Source organism: Ovis aries, chromosome 25, assembly GCF_016772045.2.
Source record: "Ovis aries strain OAR_USU_Benz2616 breed Rambouillet chromosome 25, ARS-UI_Ramb_v3.0, whole genome shotgun sequence".
NCBI lineage: Eukaryota > Metazoa > Chordata > Mammalia > Artiodactyla > Bovidae > Ovis > Ovis aries.
This window is the reverse complement of record NC_056078.1, coordinates 16,903,174-16,929,935: the sequence shown is the minus strand read 5'-3', so window position 1 is coordinate 16,929,935 and position 26,762 is coordinate 16,903,174. Positions and strand designations below refer to the sequence as shown.

Below are 26,762 nucleotides of genomic sequence, written 5' to 3'. Positions count from 1 at the left end.
AAACAGAAAGAAAACCAGACACTATTTGCCTCTTAATAAGACTGTACAAAACCACCTTCAAATCATTCTTGCTAAGTATATGAAGTGAAATCTAGTTAGCCTTCCAACATTAACTGTGTTCTGAAAATAAGGAAGAGATACCACAGAAATTTAGGTAAAATTTAGTCAAATGTCAGTAAATTCTATAGGATAGAAGATCTAAAGTATTCAACAAATAAAATGTTCAATTTTCTTTGCATTTTGTTAGGTTCATTCCTACATATTTTATGGTTTTCATTATTACCAATGGGATCCTTTTCTTCAAGGCTATTAACAAAATACAGGAAAATATTTTTTTCTTAATGATGGTTTCTTACCATACCATCTGCAAACAATGACAGCTTTGTATCTTGTTTTTCAACACCTCCCTTTTTCTTCTAATTTTGACTTTTTTGTTTTATCAAATTGGTGAGGAACTAAAAATCCAATGTTGCGTCAAAATTATCAGCCTTGTCTTGTTCTTTGTGGGTATTTTAATGGCTTCATTAAGACATTTTAGACAGATTTCAGTTTTTGGTATATTCTATCAGCTAAGAGTATAAACCTACATTATGGGCTAACTAGAGTCTTTTTAAAATGAGAAATGGATAGTTATCAAATGTTTTACTGTATCTATTGAGATCATCATTTTGTTTTTCCTTCCTCTAATCTGACAGTGTACTAAATTACATTAATAGATATCCCAGTGTTAAACCATCCTTTCATATCTGGAATAAACACTATCTGAACATCTAATCCTTTGCCATATTTCACTTCATAATATTTTATTTAAGATTAATGCATCTATAATATTTTCATAACTGTGATTGCCTACAATATTGTGTTATTCTTTTCTATTTCTAATTATAATTTATTACCGATTCACAGGATAAATTTAAAACTTTCTCAGGATTATATTAACTTCAGAGAATGAGTTGAAAGCTTTCCATCTCCTTCTATGCTCTATAATAACATATAAAAAGGAAATGTTTCCTCTTAGAAATTTTGGTACATGTCCATCCCAAACTTCCTAATTATCTGGACACCCAACGAGGACTTACAATATAGCACCTGCTCCATGTTATGTGGCAGCCTAGATGGAAAGGGAGTTTGGGGAGAATGGGTATGTATATATATATATATATATATATATATATATATATATATATGCCTGAATCCCTTTGCTGTTCCCCTTAAACTATCACAACATAATTTGCTAATTGGCTATATCCCCAGACAAAATAAAAGTGAAACAAATTTTGGTAGAACTAGCCTATAAAACCTATATCTGACGGCATTTTTATGTGTTGAGCATTCAATATTTTATATGTTTAACATTCTATTAAGATTTTCTACACTCTCAAGGAAATCTGTATTTCTCAAGTAAAATTTACAGTTCCCTGAATATTGCTTTTTCTGGATTTTCAAGCCTATCAACAGAAAATTGATATTTTATAAACATTTTCAAATTTCATTTTAAACAAACAAGATCTGTATCAGTTCATTTGTCAAGAAAAGGATAAACTTTCAAACTTTTGTGAGACTATTAATCAGAGTTTAGATCTACTAACATTTGCTCTATCAACTCTGTTTCTTAGCTATCATTTGATCTGTTCATAGAGTTTCATGCATCTCTTATAATTTTATTTTCCTCAACTACTTGTTGATTTTGTGCTGCCAGCTGACCTTCACATTAGATGATCCTTGTTCATTTGTCTGTGGATGTCTGTTTGCCAAGCCTGCCTTTAGACACTGTAGGGGAGGCATAAAGAATGATGTTGTAAGGCATTCAAGGTGTACTCACTGTCACTTCTGAACATCAATTGCCACTACAGAACTGCCCTTCTCTTTAGTGTCAACACCCACAATAGTTTCTTTAGCATGGGAATGAATGCCACAGAATCCCAGTATCCTGTACAAGCAGCAGAAGGTAAATGGACTAAATGGGGTAGCTGCTCTACTTGCTTTCATCAGTTCAATTCAGTCATTCAGTCGTGTCCAACTCTTTGCAACCCCATTGACTGCAGCAGGCCAGGCCTCCCTGTCCATCACCAGCTCCTGGAGCTTATAGAAACTCATGTCCATTGAGTCGGTGATGCAATACAACCATGTCATCCAATGTTGTCCCCTTCTCCTCATGCCTTTAATGTTTCCCAGCATCAGGGTCTTTTCCAATGAGTCAGTTCTTTGCACCAGGTGGACAAAGTATTGGAGTTTCAACTTCAGCATCAGTCCTTCCAATGAATATTCAGGACTGATTTCCTTTAGGATGGACTGGTTTCCTTTAGGATGGACTGGTTTGATCTTGCTGTCCAAGGGACTCTCAAAAGTCATCTCCAACACCACAGTTCAAAAGCATCAATTCTTTGGTGCTCAGCTTTCTTTATAGTCTAACTCTCATATCCATACATGACTACTGGAAAAACCATAGCTTTGACTAGACAGACCTTTGTTGGCAAAGTAACGTCTCTCCTTTTTAAAATGCTCTCTTAAGTTAGTCTTAACTTTTCTTCCAAGGAGCAAGCGTCATTTAATTTCATGGCTGCAGTCACCATCTGCAGCGATTTTGGAGCCCCCCAAAGTAAAGTCTGTCACTGTTTTCACTCTTTCCCCATTTATTTGCCATGAAGTGATGGGACCAGATGCCATGATCTTCGTTTTTCTGAATGTTGAGTTTTAAGCCAACTTTTTCACTCTCCTCTTTCATTTTCATCAAGAGGCTCTTTAGTTCCTCTTCATTTTCTGCCATAAGGGTAGTGTCATCTGTATATCTCAGGTTTTTGATATGTCTCCTGGCAATCTTGATTCCAGCTTGTGTTTCATCTAGCCTAGCATTTCTCATGATGTATTCCACATAGAAGATAAATAAGCAGAGTGACAATTTACAGCCTTGATGTACTCCTTTCCCAATTTGAAACCAGTCTGGTCCATGTCCAGTTCTAACTGTTGCTTCCTGACCTGCATCCAGATTTCTCAGGAGGCAGGTCAGGTAGTCTGGTATTCTCATCTCTTTAAGAATTTTCCACAGCTTACTGTGATCCACACAAAGGCTTTGGCATAGTCAATAAAGCAGAAGTAGATATTTTTCTGGAACTCTCTTGCTTTTTCAATGATCCAATGGATGTTGGCAATTTGATCTCTGGTTCCTCTGCCTTTTCTAAATCCAGCTTAAACATCTGGAAGTTCACAGTTCATGTACTGTTGAAGCCTGGCTTGGAGAATTTTGAACATTACTTTGCTAGCATGTGAGATGAGCGCAACTGTGTGGTAGTTTGAGCATTCTTTGTCATTGCCTTTCTTTGGGATTGGAATGAAAACTGACCTGAAAGTAATGCTTTCATCATTTTCCCTCTCAAAGTTTCTCTCATTTCTGTATCAATTTAGGATGCCTAAAGAAATGTAGCATTAACTCTGTAGTGCCTTTTCAGTACATATGGGGCTACAGTTTCATCTAATCAATAATTTATCATTTTAGATGGCATCAAACCTCTTATCTATGGCATTCTGAATTTTGAAAATTTTGGTCTTTTACAGGATTTTGGATGCAAGAGGAATTGTACATGTGTGCTTAGTTTATTCTTTTGATAAAACCACTGTTCCCTTTGGAAAAGTTCTTCCTGCTTCTTTGGGGATCTATTCATGTTCTTTCACCCATTCAATATGGTCAACTTGGGTTTTCTAATAATATCACTTCTCTGGTCACAGTGACTAATTGAGAGCAGACATAAAACACAAACACAGAAAATCGTATTGGGAGGAGGAATGTTTCTTTCTTTCGGAGGTGCTAAACTGTAACTGTCTCTTTCATGTCCACCACCAGCTGGAGGAAGCCTGACTGCAATAGAAGGGAACAAGGCCCTTCAGAAAAAAGAAATGAAAAAAGTCTAGGAGAGATGAGAGACTGAACCACATGCATGGATATCCACATGTACATACACACTCAGTAACATGGTTGACTATGAGATCCAGTTAGTTTTAGTCTAGCTTTCACCCCTGCCTTTACCTGTTAGTGACTTCCCTGGTAGTTCAGTTGGTAAAGAATCTGCCTGCAATGCAGGAGACCAGGGTTCAATCATTGGGTTGGGAAGATCCCCTGGTGAAGTGAATGTCAAACTACTTCAGTATCCTTGCCTGGAGAATTCCATGGACAGAGAAGCCTGCTGTGCTACAGTCCATGGCGTCCCAAATGTCGGACATGACTAAGTGACTAAGCACACAAGCACACGACATAATAAGATATCTCCCCCCTTTTTTAATTAATTGAACTATTTTGAGTGGAATTTCTTTTGCTTGCACCAAAAAAATATACTTTCTGGCTAACTCATTCACAGTCTTTAGATTTCCTCTTAGACTTCACTTGTTAATGGAAGACCCCTATATTATAATTACTTAATCATCTCTCCCCTCTCATTCAACAATAAACTCCATGAGGACAAGGATCATTGCTTGTCACTGTGTATGCCTGGAACTTTTGTACAAGGCCTAGAGCATAATAGAAACTGGATCACATAAACATGTGGAATAATGAATAAATGCTGTAACTGTATCATCTCATTTTAGTAGATGCCCGGCAGTAGATACCTGGTTAGAACCATGTCTTTGGGTATCTGCTATAAGTTTTTGATCATCATCATTGCTACTAACCAATAGGGTTCTTTGTGTACAAGTATTCACTGTTTCTCCTAGTTTTCAGGTAACCAAAGCAAAGGACAGTTTCCAGGTTTTTGGGTGGGTCCTCAAGGCCATAGAAAACATATACCCCTTAAGGCAGGAGTCCCAAACTTCTGGAATCTAATGTCTGATGATTTGAGGTGGAGCCCATGTAAGAATAGAAACAAAGTGTACAATAAATGCAATATACTCAAATCATCCTGAAACCATCCCCCTCAACCTAGTCCATGGAAAAACTGTCTTCCACAAAACCAGTCCCTAGTGCCAGAAAGTTTGGGGACTGCTGCCTTAAGGAGACTTTGGTTCCCTTATAATTGTTATGTTTGTGGATCTGTGATCTAATTGTATTGCCAAAACAACAGACTTGGAGAGTTCTTGGCTTGGGTGATTAAAAGGAAATTCTCATCTCTATAAATAAATTGTGTCATCCTCTAAGATGGCTACAACTACAGGTATCTATCTGCTGCCTTTGTTCTCTGCTCCATCCTGTCATTATTCTAGCTCATTCTAGTTGTTCACTACCTTTTTCAACATATGTTTATATGCGAACTATTGAAAGAACTACAAAACATGCTGCTTATAGAACTGTATATATTAGATTTCTAGATTATGAAAAATCTCAGGCCAAGAATAATGAATTACCTACCAAAAAATGACCTAATATGAAATTTGTTTAAAAAAGGTGAGTAGAAATAGCTAGAAACAACTATTAAAATGAAAAATACAAATTCAATTTTCTTTAAAACCCAAGAAAAATTGAGTATGATTTATGTTTTTTATTAATAATTAAAATTAATATTTAGCAATTATTCTTAGAGGTGATTTATGCATTTTGTTATAATCATCTATCCATAACTAAGAAACAAACTAAATTTCATCAGTGTTACTTAACTTGAATTCTTGCCTGAGATTTAAAGTTTGAACACTTACATGGCTGTTGTATCGCCCTTGTTTGGTTCCAGAGCCCTGAGGTCAGCATGAATAATTACGTTAGTGGACCAGGCCTCTATGAAAGGTTGTTACTTAAAAGAAGGTATTTGCACCAAACATTATCAGAAACTCCTAAAATGCTATAAAATAATTGTAGTATAACATTTGCTTTGGTTAATCCTTTAAAATTATATGAATGATCTAATTCTCGAAGACCCAACATCCCTTCCTTAAGGAATTTATTTATAGCTCTGGTCAACTTGGGGAAAATACAAAAGACAATAGAAAATAAATGGATCAACCCTTGTCTACTTTCTCCATTTTTTCTTTCCATAAGCATAAATGTCACCTAAATATAACCTTACAACAGAGGAGAAAGGCACGATTGTGTAATTAACAAAGGGAAAGGGAGTTCTTCACGAAATTTTTTTTCTTCATGATTCTAAATATCTGTGTATGCCACTGCTGGAAGCCACTACCATTTTCCCAAAGTTTTGCTGAGTAGATAAGATAGGGTTGTATGCCAAACAGATGATTATTATAATGCTGTCATACTATATGATTTAATTCTGAAATGGAAACATTTTCAGTGAAACTTTTGTCAAATGACATCTAATTTAAGACACAAAATGAGGAGACTACAAAGAAGAAATTTTAAGGAAAGTCAAAAGCAAAAAGGGTTCCTTGTTTTCCTTCAGCTCATTTAAAAGGCCAACAGTAGAACAAGTACCCAAATGGACACCATGACTCAGGTGTTTAATGAAGTCAGCAATTTATAAACTACAGAATAACAATACTAGGGAAGACCAAATGGCTGGCACATTGCATCTGCTTCTTAATACTAGGAAAATTATACAGATAATGTAAATATCCCCTTATTCACCTTATTTCTGACTGTGACCATTCCCGTCTCCTATTTTTCTAGTTGAGAATCTAAAGAGCACTTTTTATGGCATCTTCAGAGTTGGATTGACTGAGCGACTAAGTACAGCACAGCCTTCATAAGATGTTCTCTTATCGTGGATTCATTTCTAGTAATTATGAATATGTGATTATATTTAAGAGTGTTCAAAAACAGCTTTAGGTAAACCATTTCTTGTAGAACTGCTATTATATGCACTGTCACTGAATCACTTATGGAGTATTAAGAGGCACTGCTATGTGCCCTGCATTATACTATATGTTGCATAGTGAAACAGCACATGATTCACGGCTTCAAGGAAATTACGGTTGGATTATGTCAACTATATCAATCCCCGGGAAACAATTAGAAAACCATATAACGAGATGTAAACATACATGCTTACTGCTGTGCTAAGAGTAGCCAATATTCAGCAGAAAGAGATAAATTGGAATAAAATAATAGAATGTGATTAAAGAGTTTCTCTAAACCCTTCCTTTGAGATGCGACGTAATTAAGGAAGGTTTGCTTCGTTGAGAAAGTGGGATTTGAATTAGGCCTTAAACAATGAGTACACTGAAAATAAATGTGAAATTAGAAGAGATTTAACTGAATTAATTTATCTCACTTTTCCTGATTTTATTTGTATGAAGATACACATACTCTATCCAACTGAGCTTTGTCAAATAATCCATAAATACATAAAGTATATGTGATTAACAATGCTTTTAATGCCAAAAGACAGCTTATTTTCTTAATCCAAAGCTCACTTTGTGTAATTATTCTTTTTGCAAACTACTAGTTGGTTATATTAACACTTGAGTAATCTTGACAAGAAGTTGCTTTAAGCAGTTAAAGATCCAGATGCTGATCAGCATGCATTAAGTGATTCAGCTTAATTGGTTCCATCTAGATAAATTACTTACCTCAGTTCCTATCACAATTTCTTCCCTGGCAGAGAAGAACAGAAACTCATACAGCTTGTAGTGCTGAAATAAGCTGAAACACAAAATAAATGTGGAAAACTGATAAATTTATTTCAGGGAAAAAAGCAAATATATAAGAATATTTAATATAGGAAAGTTGTCTGCATTGACCAAGCTAAAGACATTAAACACTAATATGGTATCAGTCACCTCCACTACTTCAAAATATGTTGCCCAGAAATGCTAAGAAATTTAAAGGCTTATTTTCTGATACAATGACAATATAACACAGTACCTAAATTAGTAACGGTAAACTAATCTGTGATGAATGGATAGGTTTGGGGTAGATTTCATCTTGACTTTTCTTGGCTCATGACCAAATAATGCAATGCACCTAAACACCAACCTTCATATTCTTTTTCATGTTTTGTTCCAAACTGGAATCAATTTCCTCTCATACAAATAGCACTGAATTCTAAGGCTACTTCCATATCAATTAAACCTCTCATGTTCTCAAACTGTTTCAAGATTAATCTCTAATAACACCTGAAAAATGATATAATGTTAACTGAACTACTTTTTAAGAGATGTCTGATTTTCTTAAAGAATATTCGATTACACATCAAAGGTAGGAATTAACTTAAGAAAGATAATTTCTTTAGCTCCTACCCTAAAGACTAGGTGGTCAGTGTATAAAACCTATAAAGAGATAAAAGATAGGAGTTTCTTAAAATGTATGTATTTCTAGTAAGGTTAAATATCTCAGCAATGTGTTACTGAGAGTTAAAAATTTACTGAAAGGTTGACTTCTAATATCCTGTTTGTGATAATATTTGAATTTTTCTAATTCTCATCCTGCTGGTTGGGAAAATTAATAGACTCATAATACAGTGAAATGCTGAAGAACAAAAAATTGTCTTAGTGGTTTCTCTTTCACTCTGGTGCCTTTTGCTATTTAAGAAAATTGATTTTAATATAACTGAGAAATTAACATTTGCAAAATGTAGCTACAGAGCATGTATAATAATGGTTTCTGAATGCTGTAATGGATCAAAGTTTCAATTCATTTGAAATCAATGAAAAAATCCTCAGGCAGCTGGGGCTCTCTGAGTTACATTAGCAGTTGATCTCACTACTAACACAATCCATTAAAAAGTGATGTGTGTGCAGATCAGTCATGTTTTTTTTTTTTTATTACATTCAAATTAGTCATCAACATTCAGAAAACTAACTTAGACCTTGACATTACTTTGATTTGTTGGCTAGAAAATACATTAAGATTAGTGACATTTGATGATTCAATGAAGCAAAATACATTCAAACCCACCTTCCCTTACACTGGTTACCTAGAGAAAGCTTTAAGATTAAAAGTATTACACTGTCAATAACTGACTCTGAGTAGAAAAATAAGACTGCAGAGTATTTTGGAAAGAGCTTGGCTTCTTTTCAGTTAACTGGTATAAAACTTTCCTTCCCCCATCTTATGTCACTCAATGAAGTCAATTCATAAATCTTCCCGCAATTTCATAATCTTTCCACCTTATTCTCCTTATTGCATATAGTTATTAGATCAGTATTAGTTGCTCAGCTGTGTCCAACTCTTTGTGACCCCATGAACTGCAGCCCACTGGGCTCCCCTGTCCATGGAATTCTCTAGGCAACAATACTGGAGTGGGTTGCCATTCCCTTCTCTAGGGGATCTCCCAGGGATCAAACTTGGGTCTTCTTCATTACAGGTGGATTCTTTACCACCTGAACCACCAGGGAAGTCATTATTAGATTATCCCATACTAAAAAAGAAACTCACTTCTCACAATGAATATAAAATGCATGACTTGGATGCAGTGGTCAAAGAGGCAAAGTTGGGCAAGGTCAGGGCTATAGAGAGACAGGCAAGGAGAGGGAGGGGCCACCTAAGGGAGGCACTTACCCAGTTGCTGGTCAAGTCACCCCCAGTGCCTTGATCTGGTCCCCACCACAGCTGGGGTTCTCTCACTTTACCAGGGAGACTTATATGGGAACAAAGCATCACTTCTGAAATGGGAATGTATTTTTTACCTCTACCTTTGAACTTTCAGTTGACTCAAATCCTTAGATTATTTTATCAAACATCTGTCTTAGTCTTAAATCAAAAGGAGAGGACTCAGAATGAAAATGGGTCAAGATACCTGGCTCCACACCAGGAAGTGCACGTGTGCAAACAGGGACAGTGTTGCTTTTCTTATATTGGGTATACATCTGTGCACATTACCTTCACCTGACTTCTACAGAATACATAGAATATACAATGACAGAAGTGTCCTTGAAGCCGATGGATATCTAAATGATGTCTTATGTTAAAAAGCTATGTATATATTACTCAGATTACTCAGTACTCATAGCAATGTTGGGAAGAAATTTTGGTATTCATTTTTTAATTCATAAATGCCTTATATTGATAGAGTATATGGTGCAGACTTATTAAGAGCATCAAATGAAATTTCAATTTTATTGTCAGTTAAGTTTCATGTACAATAAGTCATGTTATAAAAAGCACTCTCCCAAAATTGACTAGGGCTATCGCTGGTTGATTAAACTTAATTATCAGGCTAAAATGAAACATGGTTATATTTTTTATACATGAGTTAGCTTTATATTTAGAAAATTTCTCTGTAGTCATTAAAACGGTAACTATTATATGCTTTACCTGCCATTAAACTAATATTTGTGGATCTTTGTGACACTGTGAACAAGTGTTGTAGAGAAGCACATTTCTCTTTACACAATGTCAGTATCAATTCCAGGTATCCTACTTACCAACTCATATTTTATTCTATGTGACATAGACATTTAAAACATGTAATTTCTTTGAAATCACAACATAAAGATTTAACAGCATCAAAACTAGTTCTGGAACTTCCTTAGTGGAGTACTGGATAAGAATCTACCTGCTTATGCAGGGGACACGGGTTCAGTCCCTTGTCTGGGAAGATTCCACATGCCATAGAGCAACTAAATCCATCCACTACAACTACTGAGCCTGTGCTCTAGAGTCCACGAGCTGCAACTCCCAGGTTGCACGTTGCAACGACTGTATCCTGCATGCTCTAGGGCCTGTGAGACGTAACTGCTGGGCCTGTGTGCTGCAATTACTGAAGCCTGTGCACCCTAGATTCTGTGCTCCACAAGAGAAGCCACTGCAATGAGAAGCCTGTGCACTGCACCAATGAGTAGGCCCTGCTTGCTGCATAGTCCCCACTCACTACAACTGGAGAGACCCTGTGCAAAGCAAAGAAGACGCAGTGCAGTCTAACAGTAAGTAAATTATTTTTTTAAAAAAGAAAAACTAGTTCTGATTTACCTTATTTGCCTAAACTTCCAACTTTGGGGGGTGGGGTGGGGAGAGGTAAGACTTTTTACCTTTTACAAAATTTTACTTTTTTACTTTTTACAAAATTACTAGGTAATTTTGTTTTGTGAAGTTAACTGGTTAGGATCTAAAGATGACTAATACTGACACCCTCTCCTCTCTTAACCATTTTCTGAATGTAAATAAAATGAAAAGAAACATGTTGATGAATATTTGTCCAGAGAGATGAGATGAACAAGAAAAGAGCTGCCATCTTTCACCATCTAGAAGGTGCTTGGGTTTTGCTGTTGTGATTATCCATCCTTGTGCCCAAAGTAAAACTCTTGGGCTGAGAGTTCAGCTGAAAAATGTGCAAGAGAGAAGGCTCAAATAGAGAGAGAAAGGAAAGAAGAATGGTTTAAACTCCCCTGCCTAGTGATTTCCAAACTCTGATGGGCAGAAGGATCTTGGGGAACAGGTTTTCCTTTTCCTTTCCTTTCCTTCTCCTATTCCTGTTTCCTTTCCAGTTCTGGGTTTCCATTCCCTTCCCTCTCCCCACACAGGATCTCCCTTTAATCTGGTTCACAGGAGGACTACTGTGGCTCTCAGTGAGACATACTTTAGGAGGTTATGTTGTTACATTAAGAAATCATATTATTATATATCAAATGTTATTACATAAAAATAGATCATACACCATTATTAATGCATGCCAGAAACCAGTATATAAACCTTATCATATTAAACACATTAATTAAAAAAAAAAAAACTTCCAGACTACAACCAGGATCCTTGCCAAGCAAATTACGAGCATGTCTAGACTATCATGTAGCACCATTTATTTTAGAATTTTTAAACTTAAAGTTGAAAAGTACGGCAGTATATAGTAATGGAGGAACAAAGATATTCTGCAGAAACTTTTAGTTAGGCAAAAAAAAGATTTTTTTTTCCAATTCTTGTTTAAATATTTGCTAACTTTAAAAATATCCCTTGAGAGAGATCCATGACTCTCACGCAGATCTTGTGACAAAGCATATAAAAAGACAGATTTCTTAGTTCAACAATGAAGAATCACTGTAATAAAAATACTTTTCCTCCAATCCCCATCATTTTCAAAGCAAAGAGAAAGACTTAATGAGTTTAATTGGTCAATACTACAAAATATTTCAGGGCACATAATAAATCTGAGGAAATACAGATATAAATCTCTTCAATTTCTAATATAAACCATTTAAATAAATGTTTAAATGGATATAAATTTTACTCTGTAAAATGTAAAATTTTAATGTCAAGATCAACTACCTAAAGAATCCATTGTGATGAAATCTGAATAATCTGAAAAAATCACTTTATTAATAAGAACAGTAGTACTTCGTGATTCAGAGAAAAAATTCTTAGACAAGAATTACATATCTCAATGATATTATACTTATCAAACACAAAGATTTTTTAAAGTCACAAGGTTAACCAAAATGTTCAATGTCCTAGATCTACTGGATGGATGATTTGAGTATTATCTAATTATTGGTTGGGTTAATTACTGTATCGCTTCCCTGATAGTTCAGTTGGTAAAGAATTTGCCTGCAATGCAGGAGACCTGGGTTCGATCCACAAAGATTCCCTGGAGAAGGGAAAGGCTACCCACTCCAGTATTCTGGCCTGGAGAATTCCATGGACTGTGTAATCCATGGGGTTGCAGAGAGTCAGACACGAAGAGTGACTTTCACTTCACTTCACTTAATTACTGTATAAATTTTGTAATGTATAACTTAGTTTAAAATTCAGTTTCTATTTAATAGACCTTTTCTATAAAACCTGAAATAAAAACCTAAATGCTACTGAATAAAGTCCCTACCTGATTTTCAAGTAATCAACAATAGCATTGGCTTGTTTCACATCAAAGATATTCCATTTTTCATTTTTGTGTGATGGTCCTATTTCAGCCATGACTTCTCCAAGCCATTTTATGCTGTCTTCTAAGGACATATGCAGTGCTGAAAAAAAAAATCCAGACAAGTCTTAAGCATTATTTTATGGATGCTTTGGCAACAAAATAACCAAAGAAGTCCTTAATGTGTAAAAATTGCAGTACTTGTGAGGACAAATGTAATACTACTGTTGTTTATGCTAATAATTATATTTTATGTAAAAGAACAGCAGGTGACAAACCGAACAATAGTAAATTACCATAAACACTATACAAATGTCTAAAGAGTTTGTTTCCATTTAAAGATGGGAAAAAAAAAAAACCTCAAAAAATTACTTTAGACTGGAAAAGAAAATCTTTTTATGATCTTAGATTAAGAGTATAGATGGAAATGACCCAAAGGTTGCTTAGATCAGCTGGTAAGGAAAGCCTACATGGTAGACAGCAAAACCGAACACAGAGCTGAAAATGTAAATGAACAGAGTTGACTAATACTCAGTTTTAGCTGATTGTTACCATGTGGGAATTTGGGCCTGAAGAGGTTTAACAGATGCCAGGAATATGGATTTTTATGTAAAACACCAAGACTTTTCATTTTTCCTTTCCAAGCTGCAGACATATATATGCTGTTTCTCAAATGTATGCCTGATGGTGGTGGTGAGAGCCAGATGACAGTGCAAAAAGAGTGACACCGGCACCACTTTGTCACCATTACACCAAACAAGTCAATTATTTCACTATTAAAAGCAAACAAACAACAAAGTAAAACTATTTCCTAAGGCATCCAGTTGAAAAAGAAGTAGGTAAGTGTCAAAAGCCTGAGAGTTAAACTTTTACAATGTGTATATTATAAATATTAACTTTCATCTTTTCATGTTTTCACTTGTGGCAGGCAAATACAAAATACACATACACAGACAGTCATGGCTCCCTGTGTGCTGAGGATGAATCCAGGTAACTGGAGTGTCTCGGTTGTCCTTTGCTGATAAGTGAAGGGTGTATGGACATGACACCAAAGAGCATGAAGCTGGAGATTTGAAAGGCTCTAGCAGAAAGGAGGTTGGATTGCTTGCTTGGGGAAGGCACTTGTCAGCTGGGGGCCTAGATGAGGGACTAGGAGAGAACTGTGCTGAACAATGTGAACCTCATCCTCCCAAGCCCAACCAAACCATTAATAAAGTTTCCATGTCTTGTTAATGGGGTGTATGGATTTTTCAGGGAGGTAGAAGGGGAGAGTGCTGGGAAGTTATGAGAATATAGGCTGATTGTTGGACCCATTTATTTCTGGGTTACACAGCTACTTTTCCTAGGATGTAAGTGCTAGGTCCCAAAATTACTAATAAAATGCCAGGAATTTAAAAATTTGGGAGACACTATAAATACCAACTTGTGATTTGTTTAGTCTAGATTCTATATGTAGGAATTAGAAAAGAAGCATAAAACTATATAACAATTAAAACCTAGTTTAATGAATGACAATTAGTCTAATTCTCATAGCCTCCTTATAGATACTGTTTTATATCTGTCAGAGGTATAGAATTATTGCTAGATAACTAGGTTTTCCTATATCATTTTAAGTGGAGCTCAATTATTATTGAATTATTTCTTTTTTCATGACAAACTTCTTTTGAAAATAGAGCAATTTCAGAAATGAAAAATCTGTTGGATAAAAGTACCTAAGAAATGAATGGATTAAAATCTGAATCATTAATAAAACGATATTAATTAGAGATGCAGAGAAAAAATCTAGATTGTAATTCTAGATGTAATTATACTTATCAAGCACAAAAATAAATTCAAATAGCTATTTCCTTATGTTAAAATATAAATGACTCTTTAAAACTGTTTTTTATGTCTAATGTCTTTCAACAGGAAATGGCTTTAAAAATATGAAAGTTACTTATCTAACTGAAATGTTTGCTTTTAAAAATCACTTTTAGTGATGTGATTAAAATATAAGATTAAACCAATTAAACAGTAAAAGCTGTTAGATATAAAATTTATCCTTGAAAATTTAGGGTAATCAAAAAACAAAATATAATTAGTTGGAAGATTTAGATTGGTAATTCATAACTGCCATTTACTAGTGAGGTGATCTGAGTTTCATTTGCTTATCTGTAAATGAGAATAATACCAATTTTCAAACTAATAGTGCTGCTGTGAAGATCGAGTAAGGAATGCATAGGAAACTCTTGGTAAACTGAAAAGATACATATATATTATATGTCTATTCCAACCCAAAGAAAGGCAATGCCAAAGAATGCTTGAACTACTGCACAATTTCACTGATCTCACACGCTAGTAAAGTAATGCTCAAAATTCTCCAAGCCAGGCTTCAGATGAACTTCCAGATGTTCAAGCTGGTTTTACAAAAGGCAGAGGAACCAGAGATCAAATTGCCAACATCTGCTAGATCATTGGAAAAGCAAGAGAGTTCCAGAAAAACATCTATTTCTGCTTTATCGACTATGCCAAAGCCTTTGACTATGTGGATCACAATAAACTGTGGAAAATTCTGAAAGCGATGGGAATACCAGACCATCTGACCTGTCTCTTGAGAAACCTGTATGCAGGTCAAGAAGCAACAGTTAGAACTGGACATAGAACAACAGACTGGTTCCAAATAGGAAAAGGAGTACATCAAGGCTGTATATTGTCACCCTGCTTATTTAACTTATATGTGGAGTACATCAGGAGAAACGCTGGCCTGGAAGAAGCACAAGCTGGAATCAGGATTGCCAGGAGAAATATTAATAACCTCAGATATGCAGATGACACCACCCTTATGGCAGAAAGTGAAGAGGAACTAAAAGCCTCTTGCTGAAAGTGAAAGAGGAGAGTGAAAAAGTTGGCTTAAAGCTCAACATTTAGAAAACTAAGATCATGGCATCTGGTCCCATCACTTCATGGAAAAGAGATGGGGAAACAGTGGAAACAGTGGCTGACTTTACTTTTTTGGGCTCCAAAATCACTGCAGATGGTGATTGCAGCCATGAAATTAAAAGACACTTACTCCTTGGGAGGAAAGTTATGACCAACCTAGATAGCATACTGAAAAGCAGAGACATTACTTTGCCAACAAGGGTCCGTCTTGTTAAAGGTATGGTTTTTCCAGTGGTCATGTATGGACGGTGAAGAAAGCTGAGCACTGAAGAATTGATGCTTTTGAACTGCGGTCTTGGAGAAGACTCTTGAGAGTCCCTTAGACTAAAAGAAGATCCAATCAGTCCATCCTAAAGGAGTTCAGTCCTGGGTGTTCATTGGAAGGACTGATATTGAAGCTGAAACTCCAGTACTTTGGCCACCTCATGTGAAGAGTTGACTCATTGGAAAAGACCCTGATGCTGGGAGGAATTTGGGGCAGGAGGAGAAGGGGACGACAGAGGAGAGATGGCTGGATGGCATCACTGACTCGATGGACATGGGTTTGGGTAGACTCCGGGAGTTGGTGATGGACAGGGAGGCTTGGCGTGCTGTGATTCATGGGGTCTCGAAGATTTGGACACGACTAAGCGACTGAACTGAACTGAACCTAACTGATAGCACTTTCTAGAATTCAATCCAAAACCAGGCACGTTTGAGATAGTCAGGAGGATGGGCTCTCACTTGCTGGAGTTCAGATGTGTCATCTCTGAATCTTATTTATTTTTATAATTTTTAAAATAAGGAGAATAATATTAATAGAACTATCTCATAAGATTGTGGATGAATCAAGTGCCAGTATTTGGAAAGCAAATGGCACTGTGAGTGACACAAGTTAAATCTATGAAATATTTACTATTATTATTCCTATTTGGAAGAAAAACAATTCAACTTCATAGAACTAAGAAGTGTTCTATGAATATTTAATAAATTTATGTTATATAGAGGAGAATTAATCTTGGCCCACTGACCCTGACAGAGGCCAAATATCCAGACTATCTAACTGTCTACATCCCATGCTTGGTCAGGTCCTGGAAAAACTGGACCTCAATATGTATATTATTGGAAAAGGATATGGCAACCCACTCCAGTACTCTTGCCTAGAAAATTCCACGGATGGAGGAGTCTGGTAGGCTACAGTCCATGGGGTCACAAAGAGTCAGACACGACTGAGCGACTTCACGAAAGATAATTGTACAAATCTTATGTTCTATAATCCTTTATTTTGATCTACTTTGACTCCAGGTGGGTTGTCTGCAGAATGACTCATAGATAATGCAGCAGAATCTGAGACAAGGGACACATTATAAGTGAGTCAGTATAAAATGCAGTTTTCACACTATAATTTTATTAGCAACCATTGACCATGCTACAGTTCAGAGCACAGATTCAGTGCTTTTTCTATGACGATGTTGCAGAATGGGATGGGAGTGCTCACTATGCACTCAGGACTCTACCACCTTTTAGTTTAAATATAAACGTACTTTACCTATTTCTCTGGCACACCTGGCTAAGATTACATTCTCTCCTGATGGTAGTTAGAACCTTTTCAGGTTGAAAGGTTTGAGGGGATTTTCTTTTTCTATCAGAATGAAAAAGTTAGATCCCTTGCTTTTCTTCTGGTTAGCCTTTACACATGTACTTTCACTCTCTCATAGTTTTTGAGTACTTGGATGGATCCTGTTCAAGTTTTAAAAATTCACTTTTGGACTGACATCAACAATATAAAGTTTCACATAAAAGAAATACTTGTGATGCAGTTGTAAGTTATGGAAAAAGTTTAAAATGGAAATCTCTTGTCCAATTTGGAATGTGACATTCATGAAATTTTTCTACTTTCCTTTAGTGTTTCTAGTTTATAAATTCTTAGTTCACAGGCTGCAAAGCTTAAGACTATTCATGTCATATACTTCTTTTTACAATTAAATTGATTAAGTGGTACATTCACATGGTTCAAAAAATATGTCAAGGTGTACTGTAAGAAGACTTACTCCAATCCTGTTGTCCAAATGTCTAGTTCCTACACCCTTTGCACCTAAAATTTTGATTATTAGTTTTTTCTACATCATTTCAGCACTTCTTTGTATATATAGTAAATAAAAACATATACTTATTCTTGTCTCTTTTTTTAAACAAAAGAATACAATTCTGCACCTCACTTGACTCAGTAACATATGATATCTAGAAAGCTTCCTTATTCTTTCCATTTTTACAGCTACATGGTATTACGATTTAGAGATAGGGTAATCCCTACAGATAAATTTGTATTTTCAGAGTAGTTTTAGATTTACAGGAAAGTTGCAAGAATATCAGAGTTCCCATATAGCTTATACACAGTTTCCCCCATTGTTAATATTGCTATGGTGCATTTGGCACAACTAATGAGCAAATATTGATATATTATTATTCAAGTTCACTCTTTGGATTTCTTTAGTTTTTATTCAAGTCTTTTTTTTTTTTTTTTTCTGTTTCAGGATTCCCTCCAGACACATTACATTTACTCATCTCATCTTCTGAGACTGCACAATTTCTCAGAGGTTCCTTGCTATTAAAGGCTTGCACAGTTTCAAGAAGTACTGATCAGGTATTTTGTAGTGTGTACTTAAATTTGGAATAAATTTGATACTTCTGTCATGATTAGATAAGGAAGAAAGGTTTTGGAGAAGAAGACTACAGAGCCATTTTCTTCACATTATATCAAGTGGTAAAGAATCTGTCTACAAATGCAGATGTAGGAAACGCGGGTTTGATCCCTGGTTCAGGTAGATTTCTAGGAAGAGGAAATGGCAACCCACTCCAGTATTCTTGGCTGGAGAATCCCATGGACAGGAGAGCAAGGTGAGCTACCATCCATGGGGTTGCAAGGAATTGGACATGACTGAGTGACTGGGCATGCACACACCTTACTATGCATATTTTGCCACCCACATCATATTACTATTTAACATGGCTCATCACTAATAACATTAGTATTTAGACCTGTGGAGGTTGTATCTGTCAGGCTTCCCTATATAAAGTTACTATTTTCCCTCCTTTCCATACTGTCCTCTTTGAAATGAGCTGTGCAGAACATTCTTAAGAAATGGGAAAAGGCATTCAACTTCTTGAGGATGCAGTGATGTGCTTAGTTGTTCAGTCCTTTCTGTGACTTTGCGACCTCATGGACTGTAACCCGCCAGACTCCTCTGTCCATGGGGATTTTCCAGGCAAGAATACTGGAGTGGGTGGCCATGCCTTCCTCCAGAGGAGGTATCTATAAAAATTACTGGGACTTCCACATGGGAGATTTGTCTATTTTGCCCCAGTTAATTATTTGCTGTTGTTCAGTCACGAAGTCATGCTCAACTCTTTGCAACCCCATGAATTGCAGTACAACAGGCTTCTCTGTCCTCATTATCTTCTGGAGTTTGTTCAAACTCATGTCCATGGAGAAAGTGATGGCATCCAACCATCTCATCCTCTGTCATCCCCTTCTTTTCTTGCCCTCAATCTTTCCCAGCATCAGGGTTTTACCAATGAGTCAGCTTTTCCCATCAGGTGGACAAACTATTGGAGCTTCAGCATCACTCCTTCCAATGAATATTCACGACTGATTTCCTTTAGGATTGACTGGTTTGAGCTCCTTGTTCTCCAAGGACTCTCAAGAGTTCTCCAGCACCAATTTTTCGGCACTCAGCCTTCTTTATACCCTTTAATATCCATACACAACTACTGGAAAAACCATAGCTTTAACTATACGGACCTTTGTTGGCAAAGTGATGTCTCTGCTTTTTAATATACTGTCCAGGTTTGTCCTAACTATTCTTCCAAGGAGCAAGCATCTTTTAATTTCATGGCTGCAGTCACCATCCGCAGTGATTTTGGAGGCCAAGAAAACGAAATCTGACAGTTTCTACATTTTCCCCATCTATTTGCCGTGAAGCAATGGACAGGCTGTCATGATCTTCACTTTTTGAATGCTGAGTTTTAAGCCAGGTTTTCACTCTCCTCTTTCATCTTCATTAAGAGGTTCTTTAGCTGCTCTTTACTTTCTGCCATTAAAAGTGGTATCATCTACATATCTGAGTTTGTTGATATCTCTCCCTGCAATCTTGATTCCACCTTGGGATTCATCCATCCTGGCATTCTGCATGATGTACTCTGCATTTCAGTTCAGTTCAGTCACTCAGTCGTGTCTGACTCTTTGTGACCAAATGGACTGCAGCACACCAGGCTTCCCTGTCCTTTACCAACTCCCAGAGTTTACTCAAACTAATGTCCATCAAGTCAGTGATGCAATCCAACTATCTCATCCTGTCATCCTCTTCTCTTTCCACCTTCAATCTTTCCCAGTATCAGGAAAGAGTTAGTTCCAAAGAGTTAGTTCTTCACATCAGGTGACCAAAGTATTGTAGTTTCAGCTATAGTATGAGCCTTTACAATGAATATTCGGGACTGATTTCCTTTAGGATTGACTGGTTGGATTTCCTTGCTGTCCAAGGGACTCTCAAGAGCCTTTTCCAATACCACAGTTCAAAAGAATCAATTCTTTGGCACTCAGCTTTCTTTACAGTCCAACTCTCACATCCATACATGACTACTAGAAAAACCATAGCTTTGACTAGATGGACTTTTATTGGCAAAGTAATGTCTCTGCCTTTTAATATGCTGTCTAGGTTGGTCATAACTTTTCTTCTAAAGAGTAAGTGTCTTTTAATTTCATGGCTGCAATCACCACCTGCAGTGATTTTAGAGCTCCCCAAAATAAAGTCTCTCACTGTTTCCCCATCTATTTCCCATGAAGTGATGGGACCAGATGCCATGATCTTCGTTTTCTGAATGTTGAGCTTTAAGCCAACTTTTTCACTCTCCTCTTTCACTTTCATCAAGAGGCTCTTTAGTTCTTTGGTTTCTGCCATAAGAGATGGGAATACCAGACCACCTGACCTGCCTCTTGAGAAATCTGTATGTCAGGAAGCAACAGTTAGAACTGGACATGGAAAAAAAGACTGGTTCCAAATAGGAAAAGGAGTATGTCAAGGCTGTATATTGTCACTCTGCTATTTAACTTATATGCAGAGTACATCATGAGAAACTCTGGGCTGGATGAAGCACAAGCTGGAATCAAGATTGCCGGGAGAAATATCAATAACCTCAGATATGCAGATGACACCACCCTTATGGCAGAAAGTGAAGAGGAACTCAAAAGCCTCTTGATGAAAGTGAAAGAGGAGGGTGAAAAAGTTGGCTTAAACCTCAACGTTCAGAAAACGAAGATCATGGCATCTGGTCCCATCACTTCATGGGAAATAGACGGGGAAACAGTGGAAACAGTCAGACTTTATTTTTGGGGCTCCAAAATTACTGCAGATGTTGATTGCAGCCATGAAATTAAAAGATGCTTACTCCTTGGAAGGAAAGTTATGACCAACCTAGATAGCATATTCAAAAGCAGAGACATTACTTCGCCAGCAAAGGTCCGTCTAGTCAAGGCTATGGTTTTCCAGTAATCATGTATGGATGTGAGAGTTGGACTGTGAAGAAAGCTGAGTGCCGAAGAATTGATGCTTTTGAACTGTAGAGAAGACTCTTGAGAGTCCCTTGGACTGCAAGGAGATCCAACCAGTCCATTCTAAAAGAGATCAGTCCTGGGTGTACTCTGGAAGGACTGATGCTAAAGCTGAAACTCCAGTACTTAGGCCACCTCATGTGAAGAGTTGACTCACTGGAAAAGACTCTGATGCTGGGAGGGACTGGGGGCAGGAGGAGAAGGGGACAACAAAGGATGAGATGGCTGGATGGCATCACTGACTCGATGGACGTGAGTTTGAGTGAACTCCAGGAGTTGGTGATGGACAGGGAGGCCTGGCGTGCCACAAAGAGTTGGACACACCTGAGCGACTGAAGTGAACTGAACTGATAAGGATGGTGTCATCTACATATCTGAGGTTACTGATATTTCTCCTGTCAATCTTGATTCCAGCTTGTGCTTCATCCAGCCCAGCATTTTGCATGTTGTACTCTGCATATAAGTTAAATAAGCAGGGTGCCAGTATACAGCCTTGACGTACTCCTTTCCCAATTTGGATCCAGTCTGTTGTTCCATGTCCAGTTCTAACTGTTGCTTCTTGACCTGCATACAGATTTCTCAGGAGGCAGGTCAGGTGTTCTGGTATTCCCATCTCTTTAAGAATTTTCCATAGTTTGTTGTGATCCACACAATCAAAATCTTCAGTGTAGTCAATAAAGTAGAAATAAGATATTTTTCTGTAACTCTCTTGCTTTTTCAATGATCTAGCAGATGTTGGCAATTTGATCTCTGGTTCCTCTGCCTTTTCTAAATCCAGCTTGTACATCTGGAAGTTCTTGGTTCAGGTACTGTTGAACCTAGTGATAAGGATTTTGAGCATAATCTTGCTGGCACATGACATGAGTACAATTGTATAATAATTTGAACATTCTTTGGCATTGCCTTTCTTTGGGATTGGAATGAAAACTGACCTTTTCCAGTCCTGTGGCCACTGCTTTTTCTAAGTTTACTGGCATACTGAGCATAGTACATTAACAGCATCATCTTCTAGGATTTCAAATAGTTCAGCTGGAACTCCATCACCTCCACTAACTTTGTTTGTAGTAATGCTTCCTAAGACCCACTTGACTTCACACTACAGAATATCTAGCTCTAGTGAGTGATTACACCATCATGGTTGTCTGGGTCACTAAGAGCTTTTTTGTAGAGTTCTGCTGTGTATTCTTGCCACCTTTTCTTAATCCGTTCTGCTTCTGCTAGGTCCTTGCCATTTTTGTCCTTTATTGTGCCTATCTTTGCATGAAAGATTCCCTTGGTATCTCCAATTTTCTTAAAGAGATCTCTAGTCTTTCCCATTCTGATTTTTTCCTCTATTTCTTTGCATTGTTGACTTAAGAAGGCTTTCTTATCTCTCCTTGCTGTTCTCTGGAACTCTGCATTCAATTTGGAATATCTTTCCCTTTCTCCTTTGCCTTTTGCTCCTCTTCTTTTCTCAGGTACTTGTAAGGACTCCTCAGACAACCACTTTGCCTTATTGCATTTCTTTTGGTTTAGCATTGCATTGTTTTTGGTCAGCACCTCCGATACAATGTTATGAACCTCCATTCATAGTTCTTCAGTGACTCTCTATCAGATGTAGTCCTTTGTTTCTATTTGTCACTTCCACTGTATAATCACAAGGGATTCATTTAGGTCCTACCCGAATGGCCTCGTGGTTTTCCCTATTTTCTTCAATTTAAGCCTAAATTTTGCAATAAGGAGCTGATAAACTAGACACAGTCAGCTCCAGATTTTGTTTTTGCTGACTGTATAGAGGTTTTCTGTCTTAGGATGCATAGAATGTAATCAATCTGATTTCAGTACTTTCCATCTGGTGACGTCCATGTGTAGAGTTGTATCTTGTGTTGTTGGAAGAGAGTATTTGCTGTGAACAGTATGTTCTCTTGGCAAAACTGTTAGCCTTTGCCCTGATTCATTTTGTACTCCAAGGCCAAACTTGCCTGTTATTCCAGGTAACTCCTGATTTCCTACTTTTGTATTCCAGTCCCCTGTGATGAAAAGGACATCTTTTGTGTGTGTTAGATCTAGGTCTTGTAGGTCTTCATAAATAACAGTTCAACTTTAGCTTCTTCAGCATTACTGGGTGCAGCATAGACTTGGATTACTGTGTTGCTGAATGGTTTGCCTTGGAAATGAACTGAGATCATCCTGTCATTTTTGAGATTGCACACAACTACTGCATTTTAAACTCTTTTGTTGACTATGAGGCCTATTCCATCCTTTCTAAGGAATGCTTGCCCACAGTAGTAGATATAATGGTCATCTGAATTAAATTTGCCCATCCCATCTATTTTCATTCACTAATTCCTAAAATGTCCATGTTCACTCTTGCCATCTCCTGTTTGACCACATCCAATTTACCTTGATTCATGGATTTAACATTCCAGGTTACTATGCAATATTTTTCTTTACAGCACTGGATTTCACTTTTACCCCTAGATACAAACACTACTGGGCATCCTTTTGGCTATGTCCCAGCCTCTTCATTCTTTCTGTAGCTATTTCTCTGCTCTTCCTCAGTAGTATACTGGACACCTACCAACCTGGGAGGTTCATATTTCAGTGTTATATGTTTTTGCCTTTTCATACTGCTCATGGGGTTCTCAAGGCAAGAATACTCAAGAGGTCTGTCATTCCCTTCTCCAGTGGACCATGTTTTGTCAGGCCCTAACTAGCAGGGACATGCCCTTCAGCTGCTCAAGGTAGCTGGATTACATGCATGGTGCCCTGGCTATCCTGCTGTCCCACTGTTGGTCTTCCTTGAGCGTTTAAACCGTCACTGGCCATCCAGTGTCAGTCAATGTGCAGTAAGGGGATCGAGGCAAAGGTGACACTGGAATGGCTGGTAAGTGGGTCAGAGGAAGGCTGGAGCCAATGTTGAAGGATTCCCAGGGGCAGAGGGCAGCCCAGCATCATGGCTGCCACTGGCCACTTGGAGTCAACCTGCTGCCCAGCAGCCACTGTCCACCATGGAGCTGATGCACCGCCCAGGAGCCGCTGTCCACCAGTGGAGCTGATGTGCCGCCCAGGAGCTGCTGTCTGCTGTGGAGCCACTGTCTACTCTGGAGCCGATCAACCACCTTGGAGTGAACAGTACCCACGCCTCTCCACTGCTGGTGGTCATCCTGGGGCCAATCTGTTACTACCCTACTCCCGTCTCCGTCTCTGGGGTGATCTCTGTGAAGCTACTTCCCAGGCCACCAACACCACTTCAGGTTGCCAAAGCCATGTTATCCCATGGCCATTTGCAGGTAGTTAATTATTTATTCAAGCATTAATTCATTTATTCAAATTATTTATTCAATCATTAATTTTCATCAGCATGGATTCATGGAAGTTAATTTCATATTTGGATTATAATTCAATACTATGCCATCTTGTTCAATTTGTTCTGTGGATACTGGGAGCTTTTTCAGTTGGCTTCTCTATTCTTTTGGCATACTCCCATCATTCTTATTTTTAAGTAATTTTTTCTGGTCACTACAAGATGCCCCATGCTCACCTTTTATGCTCCCTGCTCTAGGTCTACAATCAGCCATTTTTCTAAGGAGCCCTGGTTCCTTTCATCTGAGATTGAAATTATAAACCAAGGCCTGAGTCCTGAGTGCTACGCTCACTGCTATTGGATATCATTGCTTGGCCCTCTTTGTGAATAGAGCTGAGAAGTTTATGAATATATGTTTACACTGAACTCTACAACTATTCATCTGTATATTTCTTACGTTAAACAAGAGTTCACACTGATATTTTCAGTTGATGTTTCTAATTTTTTGCTGTTTCAAATATTACTGAAACTAATGACTCTACATATATGTCAGGTTATGCATGTGCCAGTGAATATGCAGGATAAGTTCCCAAAAGTTGAATTGCTGAGAAGAGACAATACATTTGTCAAAGAGATAATAAATCTGTAAATCTGATAGACAGCTGCTAACCTACATTCCACAATGGGGCTTTTATTTCCATCAGCAACACAAGAGAGTACTTGTTTTCTTACAGCTTTGACAGTTGAAAATGCTACCAAAGTTTTACAGTTTTGTCAATTTGATATATGACAAATATTTTAATTAACATTTTCCTTATCTTTAAGATTGAGCTTCTCATTTATTTAAGAATCATTTGTATTTATTTAGTCATAGCCTGGGTATACTCTTCTATTGCACTATTGGTCTTTTCTTCTTGCTTTTGTATGCTCTTTTTTTATATTATAGAATTTGTTTGTTGGTGTCTGAGATGCAATGTTTTCCCCAGGTTCTAATTTTTATTTTTATTTTGGTATTTTTCCATTGCAGACTTTTGACTTTTATAAATGAAATTTATATCAAATATGTATCAAATTTTATCTTTATGGCTTCAGAATTTTGAAGTATAAAGATCTTCCCCATCCAAGGTTGTAAATAAATTAAACCATGTTTTTCTCTAATATTTTTAAGGCTTAACTTAATTTAAAATTAAGCACTTGATCCATTTGGAATATATTCTGGTTTATATCAACAGACAGACACAGGTTTGAATCAATTTCATTTCACTTTTTTCTTGATGGATACCCAGTTGTCCCAGTATTATTTATTGAATAATTTATCTTTTCATCACAGATTTGAAAAGCCATTTTACTGAATTCTAATGATTAGTTAAATTGCTGTTCCTTTGGTCTGTCTGTCAAGTGATTCACCATTGTGTTCAAATACTTGAGGTTTTCTGTTAATAAACTACAGAATTACTACTAGTAGTACTACTACTACTAAGATATGCTATAGCTTATTACATTTTCTGAAGACAGTTTTTCTGGCAATTTGTCTTATTTTCCATATTTTGTTAGAATCATCTTGCCTAGAAACACACCCCTAGACAAAAATATTAACAAAATACTGTTGGCATTTTTAATTGGAATATTAATGCTATAGATTAACTTGATAAGACTTCACATCTTTATGATGTTGACTCTTTCAAAGAATGTTGTTTTTCCAAATGTTAAAAACCTCCTGTGTGACTTTAAAAATGCTCTGAAGTTTTCTTCATATAGGGCCTGCACATTGCTTTTTTAAAGTTTATTCCTGCTTAGTATTTTATCATTGTTGTTGTTGTTAGAGCACATATTTTTCTTTCACTAAATCTTTTATACATAAATATTATGTTTTTATACACAAATATTTATGTACAAATATTTTTATACCTAAATATTTTTTAACACTATCATACAGTAAAATTCACTGTTCCTTTTGGTGTACAGTTCTAGAAAGTTAAATGCTTGGATAGCCTATCACTACCATCAGGATACAGAAAAGGTACATCACCTCCAAAAACTCCCTCATGCTGTCTTTTTACGTCCTCTCATCACCTCAACCTCTGGCAAACACTGATTTGTTCTCCACTGCTGTTTGTTTCCGGAGAAGGCAATGGCACCCCACTCCAGTACTCTTGCCTGGAAAATCCCATGGATGGAGGAGCCTGGTAGGCTTCAGTCCATGGGGTCGCTAAGAGTCGGACATGACTGAGTGACTTCACTTTCACTTTTCACTTTCGTGCATTGGAGAAGGAAATGGCAACCCACTCCAGTGTTCTTGCCTGGA

The 26,762-nt window shown here is 37.1% G+C and overlaps 1 protein-coding gene across 7 annotated transcripts in view; it reads right to left on the bottom strand.

The window, feature by feature from the left end:
- The window catches only part of CABCOCO1 (ciliary associated calcium binding coiled-coil 1), a 160,992-nt gene that overhangs the window by 95,377 nt on the left and 38,853 nt on the right, over window positions 1–26,762 (bottom strand). For all 7 annotated transcript variants that reach the window (XM_004021391.5, XM_060406495.1, XM_060406496.1 and 4 more), the window contains exons 4-5: window positions 12,630–12,768; window positions 7,447–7,519 (exon numbers count right to left, since the gene is read on the bottom strand). In XM_004021391.5, coding sequence (XP_004021440.1) covers window positions 7,447–7,519; window positions 12,630–12,768 — 212 coding nt within the window. The remainder of the gene's footprint in view (window positions 1–7,446; window positions 7,520–12,629; window positions 12,769–26,762) is intronic.